This window comes from Tursiops truncatus, chromosome 3, assembly GCF_011762595.2.
Source record: "Tursiops truncatus isolate mTurTru1 chromosome 3, mTurTru1.mat.Y, whole genome shotgun sequence".
NCBI classification, from domain to species: domain Eukaryota; kingdom Metazoa; phylum Chordata; class Mammalia; order Artiodactyla; family Delphinidae; genus Tursiops; species Tursiops truncatus.
The window spans coordinates 136,464,330-136,483,175 of record NC_047036.1 but is presented as its reverse complement, the minus strand read 5'-3'; the positions used below and the strand labels follow the sequence as shown (position 1 = coordinate 136,483,175).

Below are 18,846 nucleotides of genomic sequence, written 5' to 3'. Positions count from 1 at the left end.
CTATTGTATTTGTTTTGGGGCGCCACGAACCACACCCATATAAGACATTGAACTTGATTGTTAGTACATAAACTTAGTTGACAAAGCAGTGGCAGGACTTGAGAGGACAGACTCCAGTTTTGAAAGACATTCTACTGTGGGTAAAATGCTATCAAGCAGCATTTCATGCTACAGAGAAATCGTGTGCAGTAAACTTCATTGTTCTTTTTAAGAAATTTGTACAGCCACCCTAACTTTCAGCAAGCACGACCCTGATCGGTCAGCAGCCATAGACATAATGCTCTTGCATATTTAATAGACTACAGTGTAGTACAAACATAACTTCAAATGCCCTGGGAAACCAAAAAATTCATGTGACTCACTTTATTTTGCAACATTCACTTTATTGTGGTGATCTGGAACTGAGCCTGTAATATCTCTAAGGGTATGCTTGTAATAGAGTTGAAGCTCTTTGAAATTTTTAAAAATAATATTGACATACACGTTTTTTATTCATCAGAGAAATCAAGCATGTCTTGGTGCCTATCATGGCACTGGGAAAGGAGGCGTAAAGTGCTGACTGCTCCCACAAGACACTGGTGGGTAGAGTGGTGACTACCCTGTAGAAGCCCTCAATCCCAACAAGTACATAGGCTTAATATACAGAGCTAGGAGCTAAAACGGGATAAGGACAGGGTACTACGAGGCACGTGAGTTGCCCCTCAATCATGTATCAGGACAAAGGAAGGCTTTCTGGGGGAGGTAACATCTAAGTCCTAAAAAAATTGAATGGAAATTAGCTAGGTTTTGGGGGGTTGGGAGCTAGGGAGTGCTGGTGGTGTTGGTTGTGACAGAGACAGGCACAAAAGGAAATAAAATAATTTCCTATGATTAGAATAGAGCATGAACGAGAGATTAACAAAAGATGAGCCTGGAAAGAGAGGCCATCACTAGTTCATGGAGGGAAGGAGCTGTCAGTTATGTTAAAGTTTTGTTCCTTATCCTGTCTGAGGGAAACTGAAGCCAGAATGGGTTTTTTTTTTGTTTTAATAAATTTATTTATTTTTTGCTGCGTTGGGGGCTCGTTGTTGTACGCAGGCTTTCTCTAGTTGCGGCAAGCGGGGGGCTACTCTTTGTTTTGGTGCGCGGGCTTCTCATTGCGGTGGCTTCTCTTGTGGCAGAGCACGGCCTCTAGGCACACAGGCTTCAGTAGTTGCAGTGCGTGGGCTCAGTAGTTGCGGCCAGCAGGCTCTAGTGTGTGGGATCAGTAATGGTGGTGCACGGGCTTAGCTGCTCCGTGGCATGTGGGATCTTCTCGGACCAGGGCTCGAACCCATGTCCCATGCATTGGCAGGTGGATTCTTAACCACTGCACCACCAGGGAAGTCCCCAGAATGGGTTTCGAGCAAGGTTATGATATAAATGGATGGACAATTTGATGACGTCTTTCTGACTTTACTGTGGAAAAACAGATTGGGTGGGGGGGTGGGTGTGGGGGGTTGGAAGCAGAAGGACAAACTATGAAACTGTTCAAGTAATCAAGGCAAGAGATGCGAGTGGCCTGGACTGGGGTGGTGGCAGTGGGCCCAGAAAAGAGTCAACAGAACTGACAGATATGTAGAGGTTACAATAAACAGGACTTGGTAACTGATTGGATACACTGGATGAGAGAAGAATCAAAAGCTTGGGCAACTGAAAGGGTAGCATTGCCATTCCATGGAGATAGGAAAGAGGGGGTAATAGCAGATGTAGGAGTAAAGGTAATGAGTTTACTTGGAGGCAAACTGAGTTTGATATTCTTAAGAGATGTCCAAGTGGTGATGTCCAACAGACAGTTGGATCTTTCCTGAAATTTCTCTCCACTTTGAGAATAGGAGTTTGGAACATATGGAGACCTTTTGAGAACCTTGTTATTGATATATTAATCTAATAAAAGAGGAGAAATAAAAATGAGAGAGTAAGTTATTTCTTTGGAAATAAGAGAATGTTCAGTCCAAAGTATGTGTGAGAGAGTAACTCAACCAAAATGGTTGGATGAAAAAGCTGCATTTCTGAAAAGAGAAAAGATCAGCCACTTAGCAATTAGGTGCTGTGAGGTCACTTACCTTTTATGGAAACGCTGGCATCTGGGGAGGAAATAATCTGCCCTCTGGCAATATCCCTCATCAGGGGCACTCATCCCCTTGATTTCAGAAAAGTCAGAGTGAATTAAAGCTGACGTGAAAGTGTGAGAGACATACATGGGCCTTCACCATTACCTGGTCCAATTCCTTCCTTTTATAGAGAAAGGAACTAAGGCAAGACCCAGAGAGTGTGACTGACCTGCCCATGCTCACACAGCTGGTCAATGGGATGTGTAAGCCAGATGTCAGCTTGGTGTCTTATTCTGCCCTTTAAAATCCAGATGAGATCAACCTGAGCCCCCGTCCCATATCCTATGGAAAACCCCATGCCACCACGTCCCCTGCCCCCAACTTCTGTGAATGCCTGTGGGACTGACGTTTCTCCCAGTCATCTCTGGTTCTCATTCCCAGCATGGGCCAAATTTCTCACTCTCTACTCTTTCTTGTGGCTCTTCTTTTAGCTTCTCCCACTGGCATTGAGCCAAATATGGGGACACCTCCTTCTTGACTTTTAGACCTCTACCCCCAATCAAACGGTACCAATCAGACAAGGCCACTCTGTGTTGCAAAGTTTTACTGACAATTTTAAAGTAACATGGATGGATATTATATCACATTGGAATATCATACCTATTTGTAAGTAAATATTGTTTAAAGTACCATTTATACCATGGAATATTATTCAGCCATAAAGAAATAAGGAAATCTTATCATTTGTAACAACATGGATGTATCCTAAGGATGGATTATGCTAAGCGAAATAAGCCAGACAGAGACACATGCTGTATGATCTCACTTATATGTGGAATATAAAACAAACAAAAAACAAGTTCATAGATACAGAGAACAGATTAGTAGTTGCTAGAGGTGGGTGTGGGCGGTGAAATGTGTGAAGAGAGTCAAAAGGTACAAACTTCCAGTCATAAAATTAAGTCATGCGTAGTGTACAACATGGCGACTATAGTTAATAATGATTTGAAAGTTACTAAGAGAGTAGATCTTAACAGTTCTCATCACAAGAAAAAAAAATTTTGTTACTGTATATGGTGACAGATATTAACTAGACTTCTTGTGCTAATCATTTGCAAAGTATACAATTATAGAAACATTATGTTATACACCTGAAACTTATATAATGTTTTATGTCCATTATACCTCAATTTTAAAAATAGCCCCTCTGCCCTTTTTTGACAACACAAGCACCAACCTGCTCCCATCTTAATCTCATTTCTCATGCTTTGGGCAACTGATTCTCTCCCGTTCCCTTTCCTGTTTCCTTTTCCCCTTAATTCTTGTCCCCTTGCCATTCATCCCACGTACTAATCAGAGGATATTCCCTCCCTAGAGAAACTCTGGAGGTACCTGCTAAAATATCCATTTTTCTCACCCCACTTAACAAATCTGGTCCTACGCTCTTTGCACTAAGCCAGGTGACTCGTCCATCTGACCTTGTAGAAAGCTCCTCCCAAATTTCCCAGGTCCTGCTCCCTGCCTGTCCCCACCTCAGGCTTTCCTGGGCTTGTTAGTCAGCATGAAACTCACATAAGCACGCATATGTTTTGAGTGACGTGAACTGAGCCTGCCAGTGTATACTATTGTCTTTTAATTGCTTTCAGCCCTGCAGACTTTGAACAGCTTTCTTCACCCTGCAGCTCAGCACTGATTTATTCAGCTTCTGCAAGCAATTTATTCACTTTTAATTAGACCCAACTTATATTTTGTCGGTAAAACAAACCAAAAGAATCTATAAAACAACTTTTAAGTGAAATCACATTTCTGCCTGGAGGGATATAAAAAATGAAATTGCGTATCTCATTTTACCTGCCTGTTACAAAGACAGGATTGCCCAGATTGTCTTTTTATTTCCCAAGACCTTTTGTCTTTCATTAAGGAAAAGACTTGGGAAATCAGGCTTGGAGTAGAGGGGAGAAAATGGGAAAAGGTCATTTTCAATAGAGAGCAGATATGTGAGCGCATAAGGCAGGGCCTCTCCAGGTTGGTTCTTTGGCAACCCCTGCCATAGAATATCTGGGAACTGGTTAAGAGAGCAGATTCCCCACCCTAGCCCCGGGCTTTCTGACTAGTAGGTCTGAGAGGTGGGGACAACAGATGGGGCTTCTCGCTTGCCTATTCTTATACTTTCTGGACCAACGCCTGCTTCTGGACCAATACCCAAGCCCTCATATTCACTACTTGGCCACTTCTGCTTCCCCAGGAACTTGCCTCATCCTTCCTAGTCATCCAGGTTTTCTTCCATCTCTGACAACCACCACTCCTTGATGTCTGCATTTATTCAATTCCCCATTGATAGCCTATCCAGTTACCTTTCCTGTGTGTACATCTCATGTCTACAATTATTTTGTTAGGTCAGGAACTGTGCATTACAGATCAGTCTCTCGGCCAATCACCCTGCGTGCAGTCCTGGGCTCGCTTTACTACACCAGTGTTTCCAACCTTTCAGAGCCCAACGATCTCTTTTGTCATCAAAGAATTTTACAACCTCCACCTGGAATTTGCTATAATTTTAATTGAAAAATGCACAGCAGCTGAATCCGATTGTGTATTTGGTAATGACTTTATACAAATTTACAATATATCTATCTTAAAAGTATCTGCCACACTTTAAAATAGGGGCTCTCATATGTAGGCAGCATATAATGTGTTCCATCTACAGACTGTGCCAGGAGCACATGGGAATTCTCTGACCTCTTGCTGTCAGCGGTCTACCTCAAGGGCAATGTTGAAGGGCCAGAGTTTAGGAGCTACTCTCTTGGCCTCAAATTTGAAGCAGGACACGCAAGTAGAAGGAGTCAGAGTATTTGGAAAATGTAAACTCTTCCTTCAGCTAACGGCAACAATGACGTTCTGACCATGTCCTGTCATCATGCTGCCACGTTCCTCCAGTAGCACTCACTGGATTAATCTGTTATTTAACTCTCTGAAGAAACGTCTTTTAATCTGCGACCTGGCAGAGACAACCAATACCCACCAAAGATTCTGTGTGCTTCCCACGTAGCCCAGCCTCCCTTGCAGTTAGGATGAGGCCATGTAACTGATTCTGGCCATTTGACTATGAGCAAGGTAATGTTATTCACTTCTGGGTCCTTGTCATGGTTATATTTAAAGCCACATGTTGAGATCATGGGGTGGAGGGAGCCTGGATCCCTGAGTCACTGGATGGAGGTGAATTACTTGGACCTGCAAACTCTTCGTAGATTGTGCTAAACCACTGAGATTTGGAGGCTTATTTGTTTCACAGCCTAGCCTAGCTTAAAAGTGAAAAAAGAGCTTTTAAGGAAAGGAACTACTAAATGCCTAGATCCATGCACCAAGAAAAAGGGAGAGAGAGAGAGAGAGGGAGAGCTTGGAGTGTTTGAGAATATTAAGCAGCAAGGAAAGAGGTAGGCAGGAGCTGCATCCTATAAAGAAATGTAGGCCACAGGGAGAAGTCTCGATTTTGTACAAAGGCAATCAATCATAAAGAGCATTAATAAGAGAACTGACATGATCTAACTTACACTTTAGAAAAATAACTCTGGCTGCTATGTGAAGGCTAGATTGGAAAGGGAACAAGCAAGGATGTAGGAACCAGTTAAAAGTTTGTTGCAGTCATCCAAGACAAGAGGTGCTAATGCCTTTTTTTAAATGGAAGCAGTAGAAATGTTGAGAAGCTGATGGATTTGAAGAATATTCAGAAGACAAAAATGGATAGAACACAAAGATAGATTGGCTGTATCAAATGAAGGAGGAATCAAAGTTAATGATTAGGTCATTTGGGTAACTGGAGATGCTATTCATAGAAATAAGGACTACTGGAGCCAAAGTGAATTTTGGAGAGAATCCAGGAGTTCTAGAAATGATAAAGTTGAGATACTCAGCAAAGAAGTAGAGATGGCAGGTAGGCAGTGGGATTACCACTGTCCAATACTCCATGAGTGAGGTTTGAGCTCCAAATACACTGAATGGGAGATAAGCTTGCTGGATCACTGGTGGTGCCCTAAATGCTAATGAACTCGGAGGATAATGACGTTTAACATGGCAGAAATATCTTCTCATCTGTTTAAAAAATAGTTGTCCTTGAAAATCTGTTGGAGTAAGTCTTTTATGGACTGAGGAGCTAAGAGAAAATCAATCAGGTAAAAAACATTAACTAGACTCGTGATGGACACTGAGTGTGGCATGCTGATAATACGTAAGTTTTATAAAAATCTATCTTTTGATCGTTCATTTCCCACAAAGGTCCTATAGGATTTCATTTGTCAGGTATTTTCATTCTCTTCTACAGAACTGCATCCTTTGGTTAATTTTATTTAAGGTGATTGCTGTTTCGTTCTCACTCTCCCCATACCTTTCACACTCCTCCCACTTTCACCAACCTCTAAAAGCAGCCATCCGCACCCCACCCTGTGCAAGGGCCTGCAGACTCGGTTCTTATTCAGTATTTCTTCCTCTCTAGAGGAAGGCAGCATCTGGCATCCTAATTATAGGACACGTTTTGTGGTCTGTGAATGAGGCACAGTCACAGCTTTTGCCCTTCCCTTTGGGAAGGACAGAGCACCGTCTAGTACTTTCAGGAACTGTTGGCACATAGCAGCTCTATGTAGACTCCTGTACTGAATTCAAGGCCAATGGAGACTCTGAAGTTGAGGCATCCACAAGGCTGCAGGATAAGGTCTCCCCTTTGACCATTCCTTTCTCATGAAGCCTTACTGAACTTTCCTGGACGGGTCCCAGAACTAGAAACCTTAGTGAGCGGCTCTCAAACCATGATTTCTGTTTTCTGGCCTGCAGCCAAAGACATTTCTTTGAATCTAAGATGCTATCAATTTAATAATGTTGTGAGGAAGCCTGCCGGCTAGCTCAGTTGGTAGAGCGTGAGACTCTTAGTAATGTTACAAGGGTAAAAAAACAAAGAAACATTACCATATCAATAATGTGACATGTCCTAGGTTCAAAACAAATGTGAAAAAAAAAAGTTGGACTTCCCTGGTGGCACAGTGGTTTAGAATCCGCCTGCCAATGCAGGGGACACAGGTTCAATCCCTGGTCCAGGAAGGTCCCACATGCCACAGAGCAACTAAGCCTGCGAGCCACAACTACTGAGCCTGCATTCCACAACTACTGAAGCCTGCATGCCCAGAGCCCATGCTCCGCAATAAGAGAAGCCACTGCAATGAGAAGCCCGCGCCCACAACAAAGGTTAGCCCCTGCTCACCTCAACTAGGAAAAGCCCATGCGCAGCAACAAAGACCCAACACAGCCAAATTAAAAAAAAAAAAAAGGTATACCTCAGATTCTAGCAAATATAGGTTTTCCTGAAATGGAGTAGGAAGAAATGACAGGTTCTACAGAGAAATTACTCTATTTCCCTTATTTTTGTTTCTTCATCTGTAAAATGAGTATGGGTAAAATTGGTAAAAGACTACATAAACGTGAGGGCCATTTCCTTAAGCAAATCCAGTCAACATAAATGGAAAAAGCAAAATGAATAAGAAATTGATGATAAGATTGTTTTATTGCAAATCTTTCCTTGATCTAGTAAAATGCTTGGGGAATGGCTGGGAATGTGGTCACTGGACTTTTGCTTTAATTCAGGGTTGATGAAAAACCTTTTGTTGCTGTTGCCTCTGTTGTTCTGAAACTTCTGTGAGAAGCAAACAAAAATCTTACAAAACATGTTAGCAGTCTTTCCTGCAGTAGTTGGAAATACCTCAAATAATGAAAATGGCTGATACTTTCTCGGTGATTGGTGATGTTTCTGAACCTGGTTTCCAGATAGCAAATAGAGTTATAGATGGTCTAGGACAAATGTTGTAGTAACAGGACAACAGTTTTATTTTGATAAAAGTCGGACCTGTTAATGCCTATTAAAAAAAATAATGTGTGTCAAACTCCTAATTTCAGTTATCAGTGCTTTAGCACAAAGCCAAAGTTGATTAAGTGTTTAAAAAGTGAGTTGACTTGAAATAAAATATACTGCATTTAATAAAACAAATGTTATTAGGGTATAGCAAGAATTAGAAAGATGACCCAAGAATGCTTGCAATTTGGGGAAAACTGATATAATTGATAGATTTGAGGACACACTAACCCCAGACTATTTCTTCTAAGGTGGTTATTGTTTAACTCAGTGTCTAACAGGAAATTGTTTTTGTAAGATTTACACATTTTGTCCTCAGGGTGGAGTGCTTTAAAAACCCCTGTGGTTAACTGAGGATGAAACTTTCTTAGATTCTAATTAATTCTAATATCAGGATAGGGTACTATTCTTCAAGAATCTAAGTGTAGATTAAACTTAATTTTATAGGGTCCCCCCGCTCCCACGGTCCTGACCAACTGATATCCTTTTCAGAGAACTGTACATGAAGGGAAAATAATTTTCTAGTAACAACTTTTTCCTGCTTTCTAACCCCACTTGGGTCTTTCCATTTTTAAAGTCAACATGTTTGCTGTAGCCACAGGAAGCCTGCAAATGTGGCTTCTTCCTAGGTTGCTCACTTACATCCAGACACACACACACAATTTTATGCAGTTACTTCTCATCTCTTGATCTCAGCTCAGTGAACCCCACCTCCTCAGGGACGGGGTCACATCCCTCTGTCCTGCAATCACATTGCACCCTCTTCTCCTTTGTGGCACTTATCCTGACAAAGGTTCAATAAGTATTTTTTTGATTCAATGAATAACTGGTTAATTGACCCCTAAGAATAAAAATGGAATCTGCTAAAGGTGGGGTTTAGCTGAGTTCATTAAAATGTAAAAGCAAGGAACTAGGGTTAATTGAAAACGTGAGCCAGGCAGGATAGAGAAAGTTTGGGAATAAGAACAGAATTTCTTAGCAAACTCTAATTAACCCAGTATTTTAGACTAATGGTCCACCGTATAGAAATACTCCCCACACACACCCCATCTAGGGGACATTCTGCCCAGTGGAAAAGTGATATTGGTGCCAGAGAGGATTACTGTCTCAAGCCAGAGGTGATCTGAGTGTTCATTAGCAAAATAAGATAATCCCCAAGTTTATTGTTAGTGGAAAGTGCCATTTCGGGAAAATTAGGATGAGAGAGAGATTTTACAATCGGAAGGACCTTGGAGAGTTGCTTCAGATATGCCCCTCCCTTTCTGAAAGCAGTAATAAACCACACCTCGGATAAAAGAATTGCACAATCCCCCTTTGTTTCCTGTTCTACTTTTGGAAAGAAGTGGCTTCTCTGGAGCAAAGGGGAAGCAGTGGGTTACGGAGCTGCCTCCCCGTCTTGGTCCATCCAGCCCATTCTCGTGTGCTTCACACGGCCTGGGGCCCACAGCTCTGCTCCCCGCTTCCCTGCCCAACACCCTCCAGGACTTCTTACTCTCAGCGTAATAAATAGCTCTAACAGGCCACCTCGCCCTTGCCTGCCTCTCCACCCTCACCTTTTGCTACTCTTTGTCCCCTACTTCATGGCCTCTATAGAACAGTCCTATGAACTTTCTAGAACCAGTTCTTCTGCCTGGAACACCCTTCCACAACCTCCTACCTAGCTAACTGTGTATATATACACATACGCATATATGTATACACACACATATACATACACACCATTGAAGTGTCTTGCTCCTTAACCCATAACTACTTTAGGATGGATTTCCTGCAAGCAAGAGCAATTTCTTTCTTTTCTTTTTTTTTTTTTTTTAGTATATATTGATCATCTGCTTTGTGAAAGGTCGTATGCAAGTTGCTACAGATAATCCAAAAGACATGATATGTGGCCCCTTCCTTCAGCTTCTTTGTTTCAAATGACTGATGAAAAAGAGCTTATTTACTAAATTCATATATATTATTATTTAATTAAGTACTGACTAAATATAGCCAACTGCTGAAAAGGCTGGATCAGGTAATACATGTATGCGCGGGGAGAAGTAAGATTTCAATGCGTGCAGGAGTTAGGAAATGACACTAAAGTCAACGCAAGGGAAAGCAGAGCTGAGATGGTTTACTGTTGACATCATCTGAGTACCTACCTCTAACCATACTTAAATATAATCTAGCTAAATAAGTCAGTTTCCTTCCTCCCCTTATTTTTCTTTAGCTTCTTCTTGCTGACCTCTTTGTTGCTTTTTATTTTTTATTAATTTTTATTGGAGTATACTTGCTTTACAATGTTGTGTTAGTTTCTGCTATACAGCAAAGTGAATCAGCTATACATATACATATATCCACTCTCTTTAGGATTTCCTTCCCACTTAGGTCACCACAGAGCACTGAGTAGAGTTCCCTGTGCTATACAGTTAGGTTCTCATTAGTTATCTATTTTATACATAGTACTGTTTATATGTCAATCCCAATCTCCCCATTCATCCCACCCCACCCCTTCCGCTCTTGGTTTCCATATATTAAGAACAATTTCTTATATAACCACCATGTAATTATCATAATCAGAAGATTTAACATTATTAAGATCCTGTTTCTAATCCACATTTCATATTTAAATTTTTCCCATTGTCCAATAATGTCTTTTATACCTATTTTATCTCCCCCGGTCCAGGAGCCAATCCAGGATCACACATTACTCTTAGTTGTCATACCTTTTTAGTCTTCTTTAATCAGAAGCAGTTCCTCTGCTTTTCTTTGACCTTTGACATTTGAACAACCTAAGCCAGTAATTCTGGAGACCAGCCCCCAGGTTGAGATTTTTCAGTGTTTCCTTGTGACTACCACAGAAGTGACGTTCTCAGTATATCGTATCAGGAGACCCAACATATCCAGTTATCCCAAAATGGGTGATGTTTGCTTTGATCTCTTGGATAAGGTGGTGTCTGCCACATTTCTCCACTACAAAGTGATTCTTTTTTCTTTTTCTTTAACCATTGTAATTAATAACTTGAAGGAAAGATACTTTGAAACTATGCAAATATTCAGTTCCTCATCAAACTTCATCTACTTGTTTGGCATCCACTTTATATCTGCTTTGCTTTTAAGTAAGCTCATTTTACACTGTTAATAAAGAGAAGAAAAGAATATAATATGATAAGTGGACTTTCTCAATTGCCCCACCTAACATACCTGCATCTCCCGTGTCAATCCAGTCTTCCTTTGTGAAGACCTTATCACGTAAAATTGACAGACATGTGATATGTATGGCATTATCCAAGGCAAGATTTCTTGTTTGCATTTTCCACTCTATTCATGAATGATCTTTTCCTTTCCTTTCCTTTTATAATAATAATATTTTTGAAAAAGAATCCGTGAAAGGGGCATTTATTTTAATAATGAGAAAGAAGACATACATGATTATTTCGGGCTTACCACATGTCGTAATATTGCTTTTGTCTCGTTATGATGGGCGTCAGTAACTGCATTTACTTTTTTTCATGCATGATACAAGGGCTTACTTAAGACTCTGAAGAGCTTCTTTCAGCCTTGGGGTCTGTGCATTAGAAATCATTTGGGTTCATTAAAGTCATGAGGAGAATTAGGGTAAGGGTCAGATCATAGGAGCATCAGGAAGGTAAAATATTACCATTTAAATGGGAAATGGAACTTCTCCTTTAGTGAATCACATTTTCAATGACAGATGGGGTTGCTCACTGTGAGATTAATAATGCCTGACATTCCCTCATCCATTTATTCAAAAGAAAATCATCCTGCAAGCCTACTAGGTGAGAAGCAAACTATCTACAGCTTCTAACCTTATAAAGTATGTATTTGAATTAATTCTACTGGGTCTCTAAGCAAGATGTGGCCAAAAGGAACCTTGAGAGCTTGCTTATAGGTTCTATTAAAAGAGCTCAGAAACTGGAATATCCTAGATAAAGCAGCCTCCTTCCTCCATCTAGGACTAAGGGCTCAGTTTCAGAAACCACCAGATGGAATGGCAAGAAAGAGAGGGGTCTCCAGCCCTCACCCCCAGACAACCAGATCAGGAAAAGCCCATGGCGTTCATGGATCCGCATTCAGTGCAGCCCAGTCACCTCAGGCCCAAATTTCCTAGGAAAGAGACTTTCTCTTGTTTCACCAATCACTCTCACGTGAGGTTCTGACCACAAATGAGCGCCTCTGAAATATCATCAGTATCAGAAAACTTTAGAGCGAGGGAAAACCTAGAGAATAAACAGCTTTCCCTTTCAGACACGTCTCCACTTTTTATACTGTCCAATTTGTTCCTCACAAAAGGCTTGTGAAAAAAATTAGAGTAAGACTAGGTCTCCTCATACTCTGGTGAGGACACAACCCCAGAGAGGTGAAGGGGCAGTTTGGAGTCAGGAATGAACCAGAGCTAGAATTCTGAGCCCTGGGTTCACAGTCCTCCAGGCCACACTTTTGCCCCATTGAGGTCATGTACACCCTCTCCACACCATCGACCAGCTGAAATGCTTTCATGGCACTTATCAGAGTGTTAGTTGCATTTTATTTATATGATCATTTGCTTAATGTCTCTCACCCTAGAATGTATGAATTATAGGGATTGAATATATTTTTCTCGCCTCGTGTGCCACAGTCTACCTTGGATGGTTGGGTGGACAAGTGGATGAGCCAATATGCCACCCGTGTGTCGTAAACATATCCACACCTTGCGCTGACAAGCCTCATATTTCTCCTGACCGCGGTGATTTCATGTCCTTTCTCAGATCGTAGCTTGCTGCCAGACATGGCCCTCTCAGTGGACTCGTCTTGGTACCGGTGGCAGTGGCGAGTCAGAGATGGCCTCCCACAGTCTCCATCAGAAGCCACACCACTGCTGTCCCCAGAGGAGGGGGCGCAGAACTACAACCTGGCGCAGCAGCGGGTCGTGTTCCCCAACAACAACGTATTCCACCAGGATTGGGCCAAGGTCTCCAGGAGATACTCTGGCAACAGGATCTGCACCACCAAGTATACCCTCTTCACCTTCCTGCCCCAGAATCTCTTGGAGCAGTTTCACAGGTATACGACCACTTGACTGAACAGTACACACTTTAGAGCCAAGTATTTGCCACTCAGATGAACTCAGAAATGCTACCTTCTGGGCCAAATGCGTGTACCTTGAGAAGCTTTGTCATTCATTCATTCAGTATTTATCAGATTCTACTCTGTGTTAAGCCATGTGTTGTGTATTAGAGATACATGAGCGAAAAGAAAAAGACACATTGTCCTGACTATATTGGCTAGTGAAAGAGACAGATGTTAATTTTAGGAATTATGTAAATTGGTGTAAACTGTAATTCAGATAGATACTTCCAAGGAGAAGGATATGGTGCTATTAGAGTGAGTACAAGAGAAATCGGGCCTAGTTAGGAAAGTCAAGGAAGACTTCTAGGAGGAAGTAACTGTGGAAGTCTAATATGAAAGAAGAGAATGTGTTAACTAGGTGGAAAGAGGCAGAGAGAAGTCAGAGAAGGGAGCCAGAAGAATGTTCTTTCAAACAGACCTTCATGTGCAAAGGCACTGTGGCAAGAGGGAGAAAGATGCACTTGGAAAACGTAAAAGTGCAAGCCACTCTTTTGAGGTAATATATGCAAAATTATCTTTTAATTATAAAGCAAAATATGCACCTAGACATTATCCTAAGTTTTGTAATTATTAGCACCTATCATTTATTGAGCAACTACTATACTCTGGAACCCTCCATTGCATACATAACAAATATTCATCCCATGTAATATTTATAGGAGCCCTATAAAGTAGACAGTACTATCCCCATTTTAAATGGATTTGATTTTAAAGCCCTTACCATGATGTTCGAGGTGACACTGAAAGAGAATGTCATTTTTAGTTGGCAAGGGCTAATAGGGAAGCAGTAATGCGACAAGTATATTTCTCTTCTCCACGGTTTTCATTCATACCTTGCTTGCCCCTTCCAGATGGGCTAACCTCTATTTCCTGTTCCTGGTGATTCTGAACTGGATGCCCTCCATGGAAGTCTTCCACAGGGAGATTACTATGTTACCGTTGGCCATTGTCCTGTTCATCACCATGGTCAAGGATGGCATAGAGGACTTCAAGAGACACCGCCTTGATAGAGAGATAAACTGCTCCAACATCCAGATATATGAAAGGTAAGGGAAATCATTCCTCTGTTTTCTCTGTGGCAAATAGATTATGCAAACTTATCAGTGTTTTCAAAAAATTGGTCTCTCTTCTCACATTAATTTTCTTCAATTCATGTAATTCAGTGATACTCAACCAGGGCAACTTTGCCCTGCAAGGAACTTTTGACAATGTCTGCAGATGTTTTTGGTTGCCATATCGGGAAGGAGGTTGCTACTGGCATTTAGTGAGTAAAAGCCAAGGATGATGCTAAACATCTTACAATATACGGGACAACCTTCCACAACAAAGAATTATGATCCAGCCCAAAATGTCAGTAGTGCTGAGATTTAGAAACCTTTAATTTAACTCGTGTAACTGCCATAAGAGCAGGGTTGAAACCTCAAGAACTAAACTCTAAAATTGACTGAATCATCTCAGGAGACCAAGTTCAGGAACAGCTCTTTGGAGAGTGACAGGCAATGTCTCCCAAACAGGAAAATGTATACTGTTTTTAAAGCATCTGTGGCTCTTGGCTAAAACTCCTTGCTTTTAGAACTTAGCCAGGTAGGTTTTAGGACCCAGAGTTGGCACACCTGTTCTTGGTTGCCTGGGGTGGAAAAGGAAGCTACCTGTGGGTGACGTCTGCATTCCAACAGGTGGAGTCTCAACAAATAGAAGGAAGTGACCTGGTTCTCTGCACCTGTTCTCTGCAAGCTCTTTCCTTGTCATACTTCTCCCCTAGAGTTTATACACCGGCTTTTTACTTTTAGTTTTCCTTTTGAAAGAAGAGAGAAATTTTCAGCAGACAAGGCGAGTAAAAGATGTCAGGAACATCACTCGCTGACAGCTGAACAACGGAACTGATCAGGGAAGAACCTCTTTTATGGGGAGCTCAAGTGTCCTGCTATGAGAATTAAAGAGACGGGATTGAGCAGAGATGAGAAAGGAAGGCAAGGAAAGGCTGAAAAGGAAAGAAGACAGGAAACGAGTGGTGGTCTCCAACCTGCCCTTTGAAGGACGGTCCCACAAAGAGAACCCCAACAGACATTACCATGGGAATCAAATTAAGACCAGCAAGTACACTCTGTTGTCCTTCATACCCAAGAACATTTTTGAGCAGCTACACCGGTTTGCCAATTTCTATTTTGTGGGCCTTGTGGTTCTGAATTTTATCCCCGTGGTCAATGCCTTCCAGCCTGAGGTGAGCATGATACCGATCTGTATCATCCTGACGGTCACTGCCATCAAGGATGCTTGGGAAGACCTCCGGAGGTACAAATCCGATACAGTGATCAATAACCGAGAGTGCCTCGTCTATAGCAGGTAAAACGAAACACCCGGGGAAGTCTCGGCCCCAGCTCTGAGCTTTCTGTGGCTGCTGCCACCGCAGGTGCTGTTTCTAGAAGGATGGGGTAGGAAGATAGCATCATTTTATCACAGTGAAGCTGTTCAGTTCTCCACAATGGGGATTATGGTTTAAAACTGAAAAACATAAAACAAAAGGAATTGAGCCTTGAGTCAATCGTTGATTAAAATTAGGAAGTCTTTATTATGTGACATTTTCTTTGCTGTTTCAGATGTGTTAGACATTTAAGAGTTTTGCATAAATTCACAACCATTTTAGGTCCAGTGTGGCCATGAGCACATTGGAGCAGGTTTGGAGACCCTTGGAGAAAAGTGGCATCACTGTTTTTCAGGAAAGCAGTAGGCAGTGTATTAGGAGAACCAGTCCTGGAGACACACTGCCTGGATTGAACGCTGTCTCGATCAATCGTTAACTCTGTGACCTTAGGCAAGTGACCTAACCTCTCTGAGACTCATTTTGTCCCTCGTAAAATTGGAACACTTCCTGAGGTGGTCGTGAGAATTGCATGTGATAATCCTTGGAAATTACTTAGCACTGCTCCTGATGTATGATAAATACTCAGTTTGCAAACTGTAATTGCTTTATTTTTAGAATGTGAAATGCACATTAGCTCGATCAAGACTGTCCTTAAGCTTTCTCTCTGATATCCCAACCCAAACAAACATGGTTCACCACCTGTCTTGCCATGTACTTTAACATAATTTTATACCTGTCGTTGTCTTAGAAAGACTCCATTGAGTCAAAAACCAAACTGGGTTGTTAGGAAAAGGACACGCTCTCGATCAGTAAGGGAAGAAAACAGAGTTACCGTGTGTCTCAACTTTGTGACAATTCATGTAGCCCAGAAAGAAGCAAGGGAATGGAGGCTGGGCTTGCAGTGAGATTGCGGTGACAAAGAGTGCTTTCTAGGCTGGCAATAAGAAACTTTGGATGAGTCAGTCACTTAGATGAATACAGCAGGTAGGGGCTTGACTTCCTGCCAAATAAGGGAAAAAGTCCATCTCTCTCAAGAAGCACCATCCCTCTGACTTGTTTCCTCTGACCTTATGGACCCCAAGACGTTCTGCAGTTGCTCTGGTCCTTCTTAGAGTGAAAGGCGCTTGCTCCGATGTGTGCCCTACAGCTGTTTAGGGGCTGCTTCTTTCTAAGAAGTTCCCTTCCCCGGGGGAGAACATGGAGCTTATGACTTGGAGCTGGCTGATGACAGTTTATGAGGCAGACTCCACTCGGAAAATTGTAGCCTGGGGAAGCTTCTAAGGAGATCATGTAATGCAAGGGACTCAGCTGTCTCCAGGGCACCCCTAAGAGAACTTCCATACCTTCTCCTCAGCAAAAGATGAGCTTCTGTTCTGTTTGCCTACAGGACCAAAATTGCACATCTAAAAATATTAATCTGAAGGTTTGGGTTTTTTTTTTTCAGCTGGATCTAATTGTCTTGAGTATTGTTAGCACACTGAATACCTAGAGTTGAGACTGAGTCATTCCTCACCTTTGAGTAAGGAGATTATAAAGAGAGAGAGAAAAAAAAAAAAAACTGTTGGAGTGTGCCGCCTTTCCTAAAGAGACTGATTTTTTAAGAAAACATTGTTTTTCTCTTGTCACCAATCCACCCCATCACTTTTTGTTTTCTGTCTTTCTCCTTTGTTGTTTTTCTCATGGAAGATGCACAGTGAGGCTGGTTCCTTGGGGAGGGATACAGGGGGACCTCAGCGAGCCTGGTTCTCTTCTCCCTGCTTTGCCAGAAATCCTCTGCCCTGAGCATCCCAGAAAAATAGGCCTGTTCTTGGGGATAATCTCAGTGTCAATCAGATCACAGACTGACCTGTGCTGGGTGCTGGCCTGATACAGGCCAGGCTGTTGTCATTCTGTTCTCAAAATAGCTTCCAGGAAAGTGGCAGAAAACTGAGGAGATAACAATCCAGAAAAAAGGCTCACTGGCAGGGAAGGACATACAAGTTTTTTATTTTTAAAAAACAAATAATATTATTTTATTTATTTCTTAATAATATAATTTCAGAGAAATCATTCTAAAATGATTATAGATAAAAGTTTAGTGATAATAATGGGTTTGATCATTCTTCACTATTTTGGTGAATCATAGTTTAACAAAGAGAGTATTTGAAAACCAGGTTCTAAGTTCAGTTTATTTCAATACTTGATTATCATAGCTGTCAGGACTGAAAAATTACCTTGGAAAAGCACACATCGGGCTCCCCTGGTGGCACAGTGGTTGAGAATCCGCCTGCCAATGCAGGGGACACGGGTTCGAGCCCTGGTCTGGGAAGGTCCCACATGCCGCGGAGCAACTAGGCCCGTGAGCCACAACTACTGAACCTGTGCGTCTGGAGCTTGTGCTCCGCAACAAGAGAGGCCGTGACAGTGAGAGGCCCGCACACCACGATGAAGAGTGGCCCCGGCTCGCTGCAACTAGAGAAAGCCCTCGCACAGAAACGAAGACCCAACACAGCCCAAAATAAATAAATTAATTAATTAATTAATTTTTAAAAAAAGAGAAAAGCACACATCATGCAATTTGTACTTGAGAAGACTTTATGGTTATTGATAATGGATATACAAATTCATATTTTTAATTGAAGTATAATTAATTTACAATGTTGTGTTAGTTTCAAGTATACAGCAAGGTGATTCAGTTTTATATATATTCTGTTGTGTCAGTTGAGATGCTCTCTACTGCAAGAAGCAGAAACCTCGACTTAAACAATTTTAACAATGAAGAAACTTTGTTTCTTAAGTCACTACAAATATGCTGAGGTGGGCAGGTGATCAAGCATGGTTCATCCAGCCAATCGGCGTTCTAGCTGCAGCAGTTAGCTGTCCTTTTCATTCAGTCCCCCTCTGTGTCATCTTTACCCCCAGGTAGATTTCCCTCATGGCAATGAGATGGCTGCAGCAGCTCCAGCCCTCACATCTACATATAATAACCCACAAAGGGAGAAAGAAAAGCACTTCCAGAAGCATTCTTGGAAGGTCCAGGAAGCTTACTCCACAGATCCTCCTCATCTCTCAGTGACCCCAGTGGGTCACATGCCCATCCCTGAACCAATCCCTCTGAGCAGGAGATGAGATTACGCTGATTAGGTTATACCTGAGCCATAGAGCTCAGCATGAGGTTCACTTCCCTGAAAGCATATGGGCTACACAGGGAAGGTGAAAAGTCCAGATTTAAAAAATGAGGTCTTTCCAAGAGAAGGAGAAACACATGTTGGAGAGGCCACCACTATGTCCTCAACATCATCACCTTAAAATAGTTTTGAGCCTCGACTCCTTGTGAATTGCTTTTCACATATTAACAGGAGCAGACACACTTTGGGACATTCTGTAATATATATCCTTAAAGTTATTCTAACCCTGAAGTGGATTAATTCTAT

General features: G+C 41.8%; 1 protein-coding gene across 2 annotated transcripts in view; it reads left to right on the top strand.

The window, feature by feature from the left end:
• The window catches only part of ATP10B (ATPase phospholipid transporting 10B (putative)), a 360,931-nt gene that overhangs the window by 222,605 nt on the left and 119,480 nt on the right, over positions 1-18,846 (top strand). The window contains exons 4-5 of one of the 2 annotated variants that reach the window (XM_073802772.1): positions 12,711-13,005; positions 13,923-14,117. In XM_073802772.1, the coding sequence (XP_073658873.1) occupies positions 12,731-13,005; positions 13,923-14,117 (470 nt within the window). In that variant the 5' untranslated portion in view covers positions 12,711-12,730. Of the gene's footprint in view, positions 1-12,710; positions 13,006-13,922; positions 14,118-15,028; positions 15,415-18,846 lie in introns of those variants that run through there. The other variant, XM_073802773.1, reaches the window with a different exon arrangement.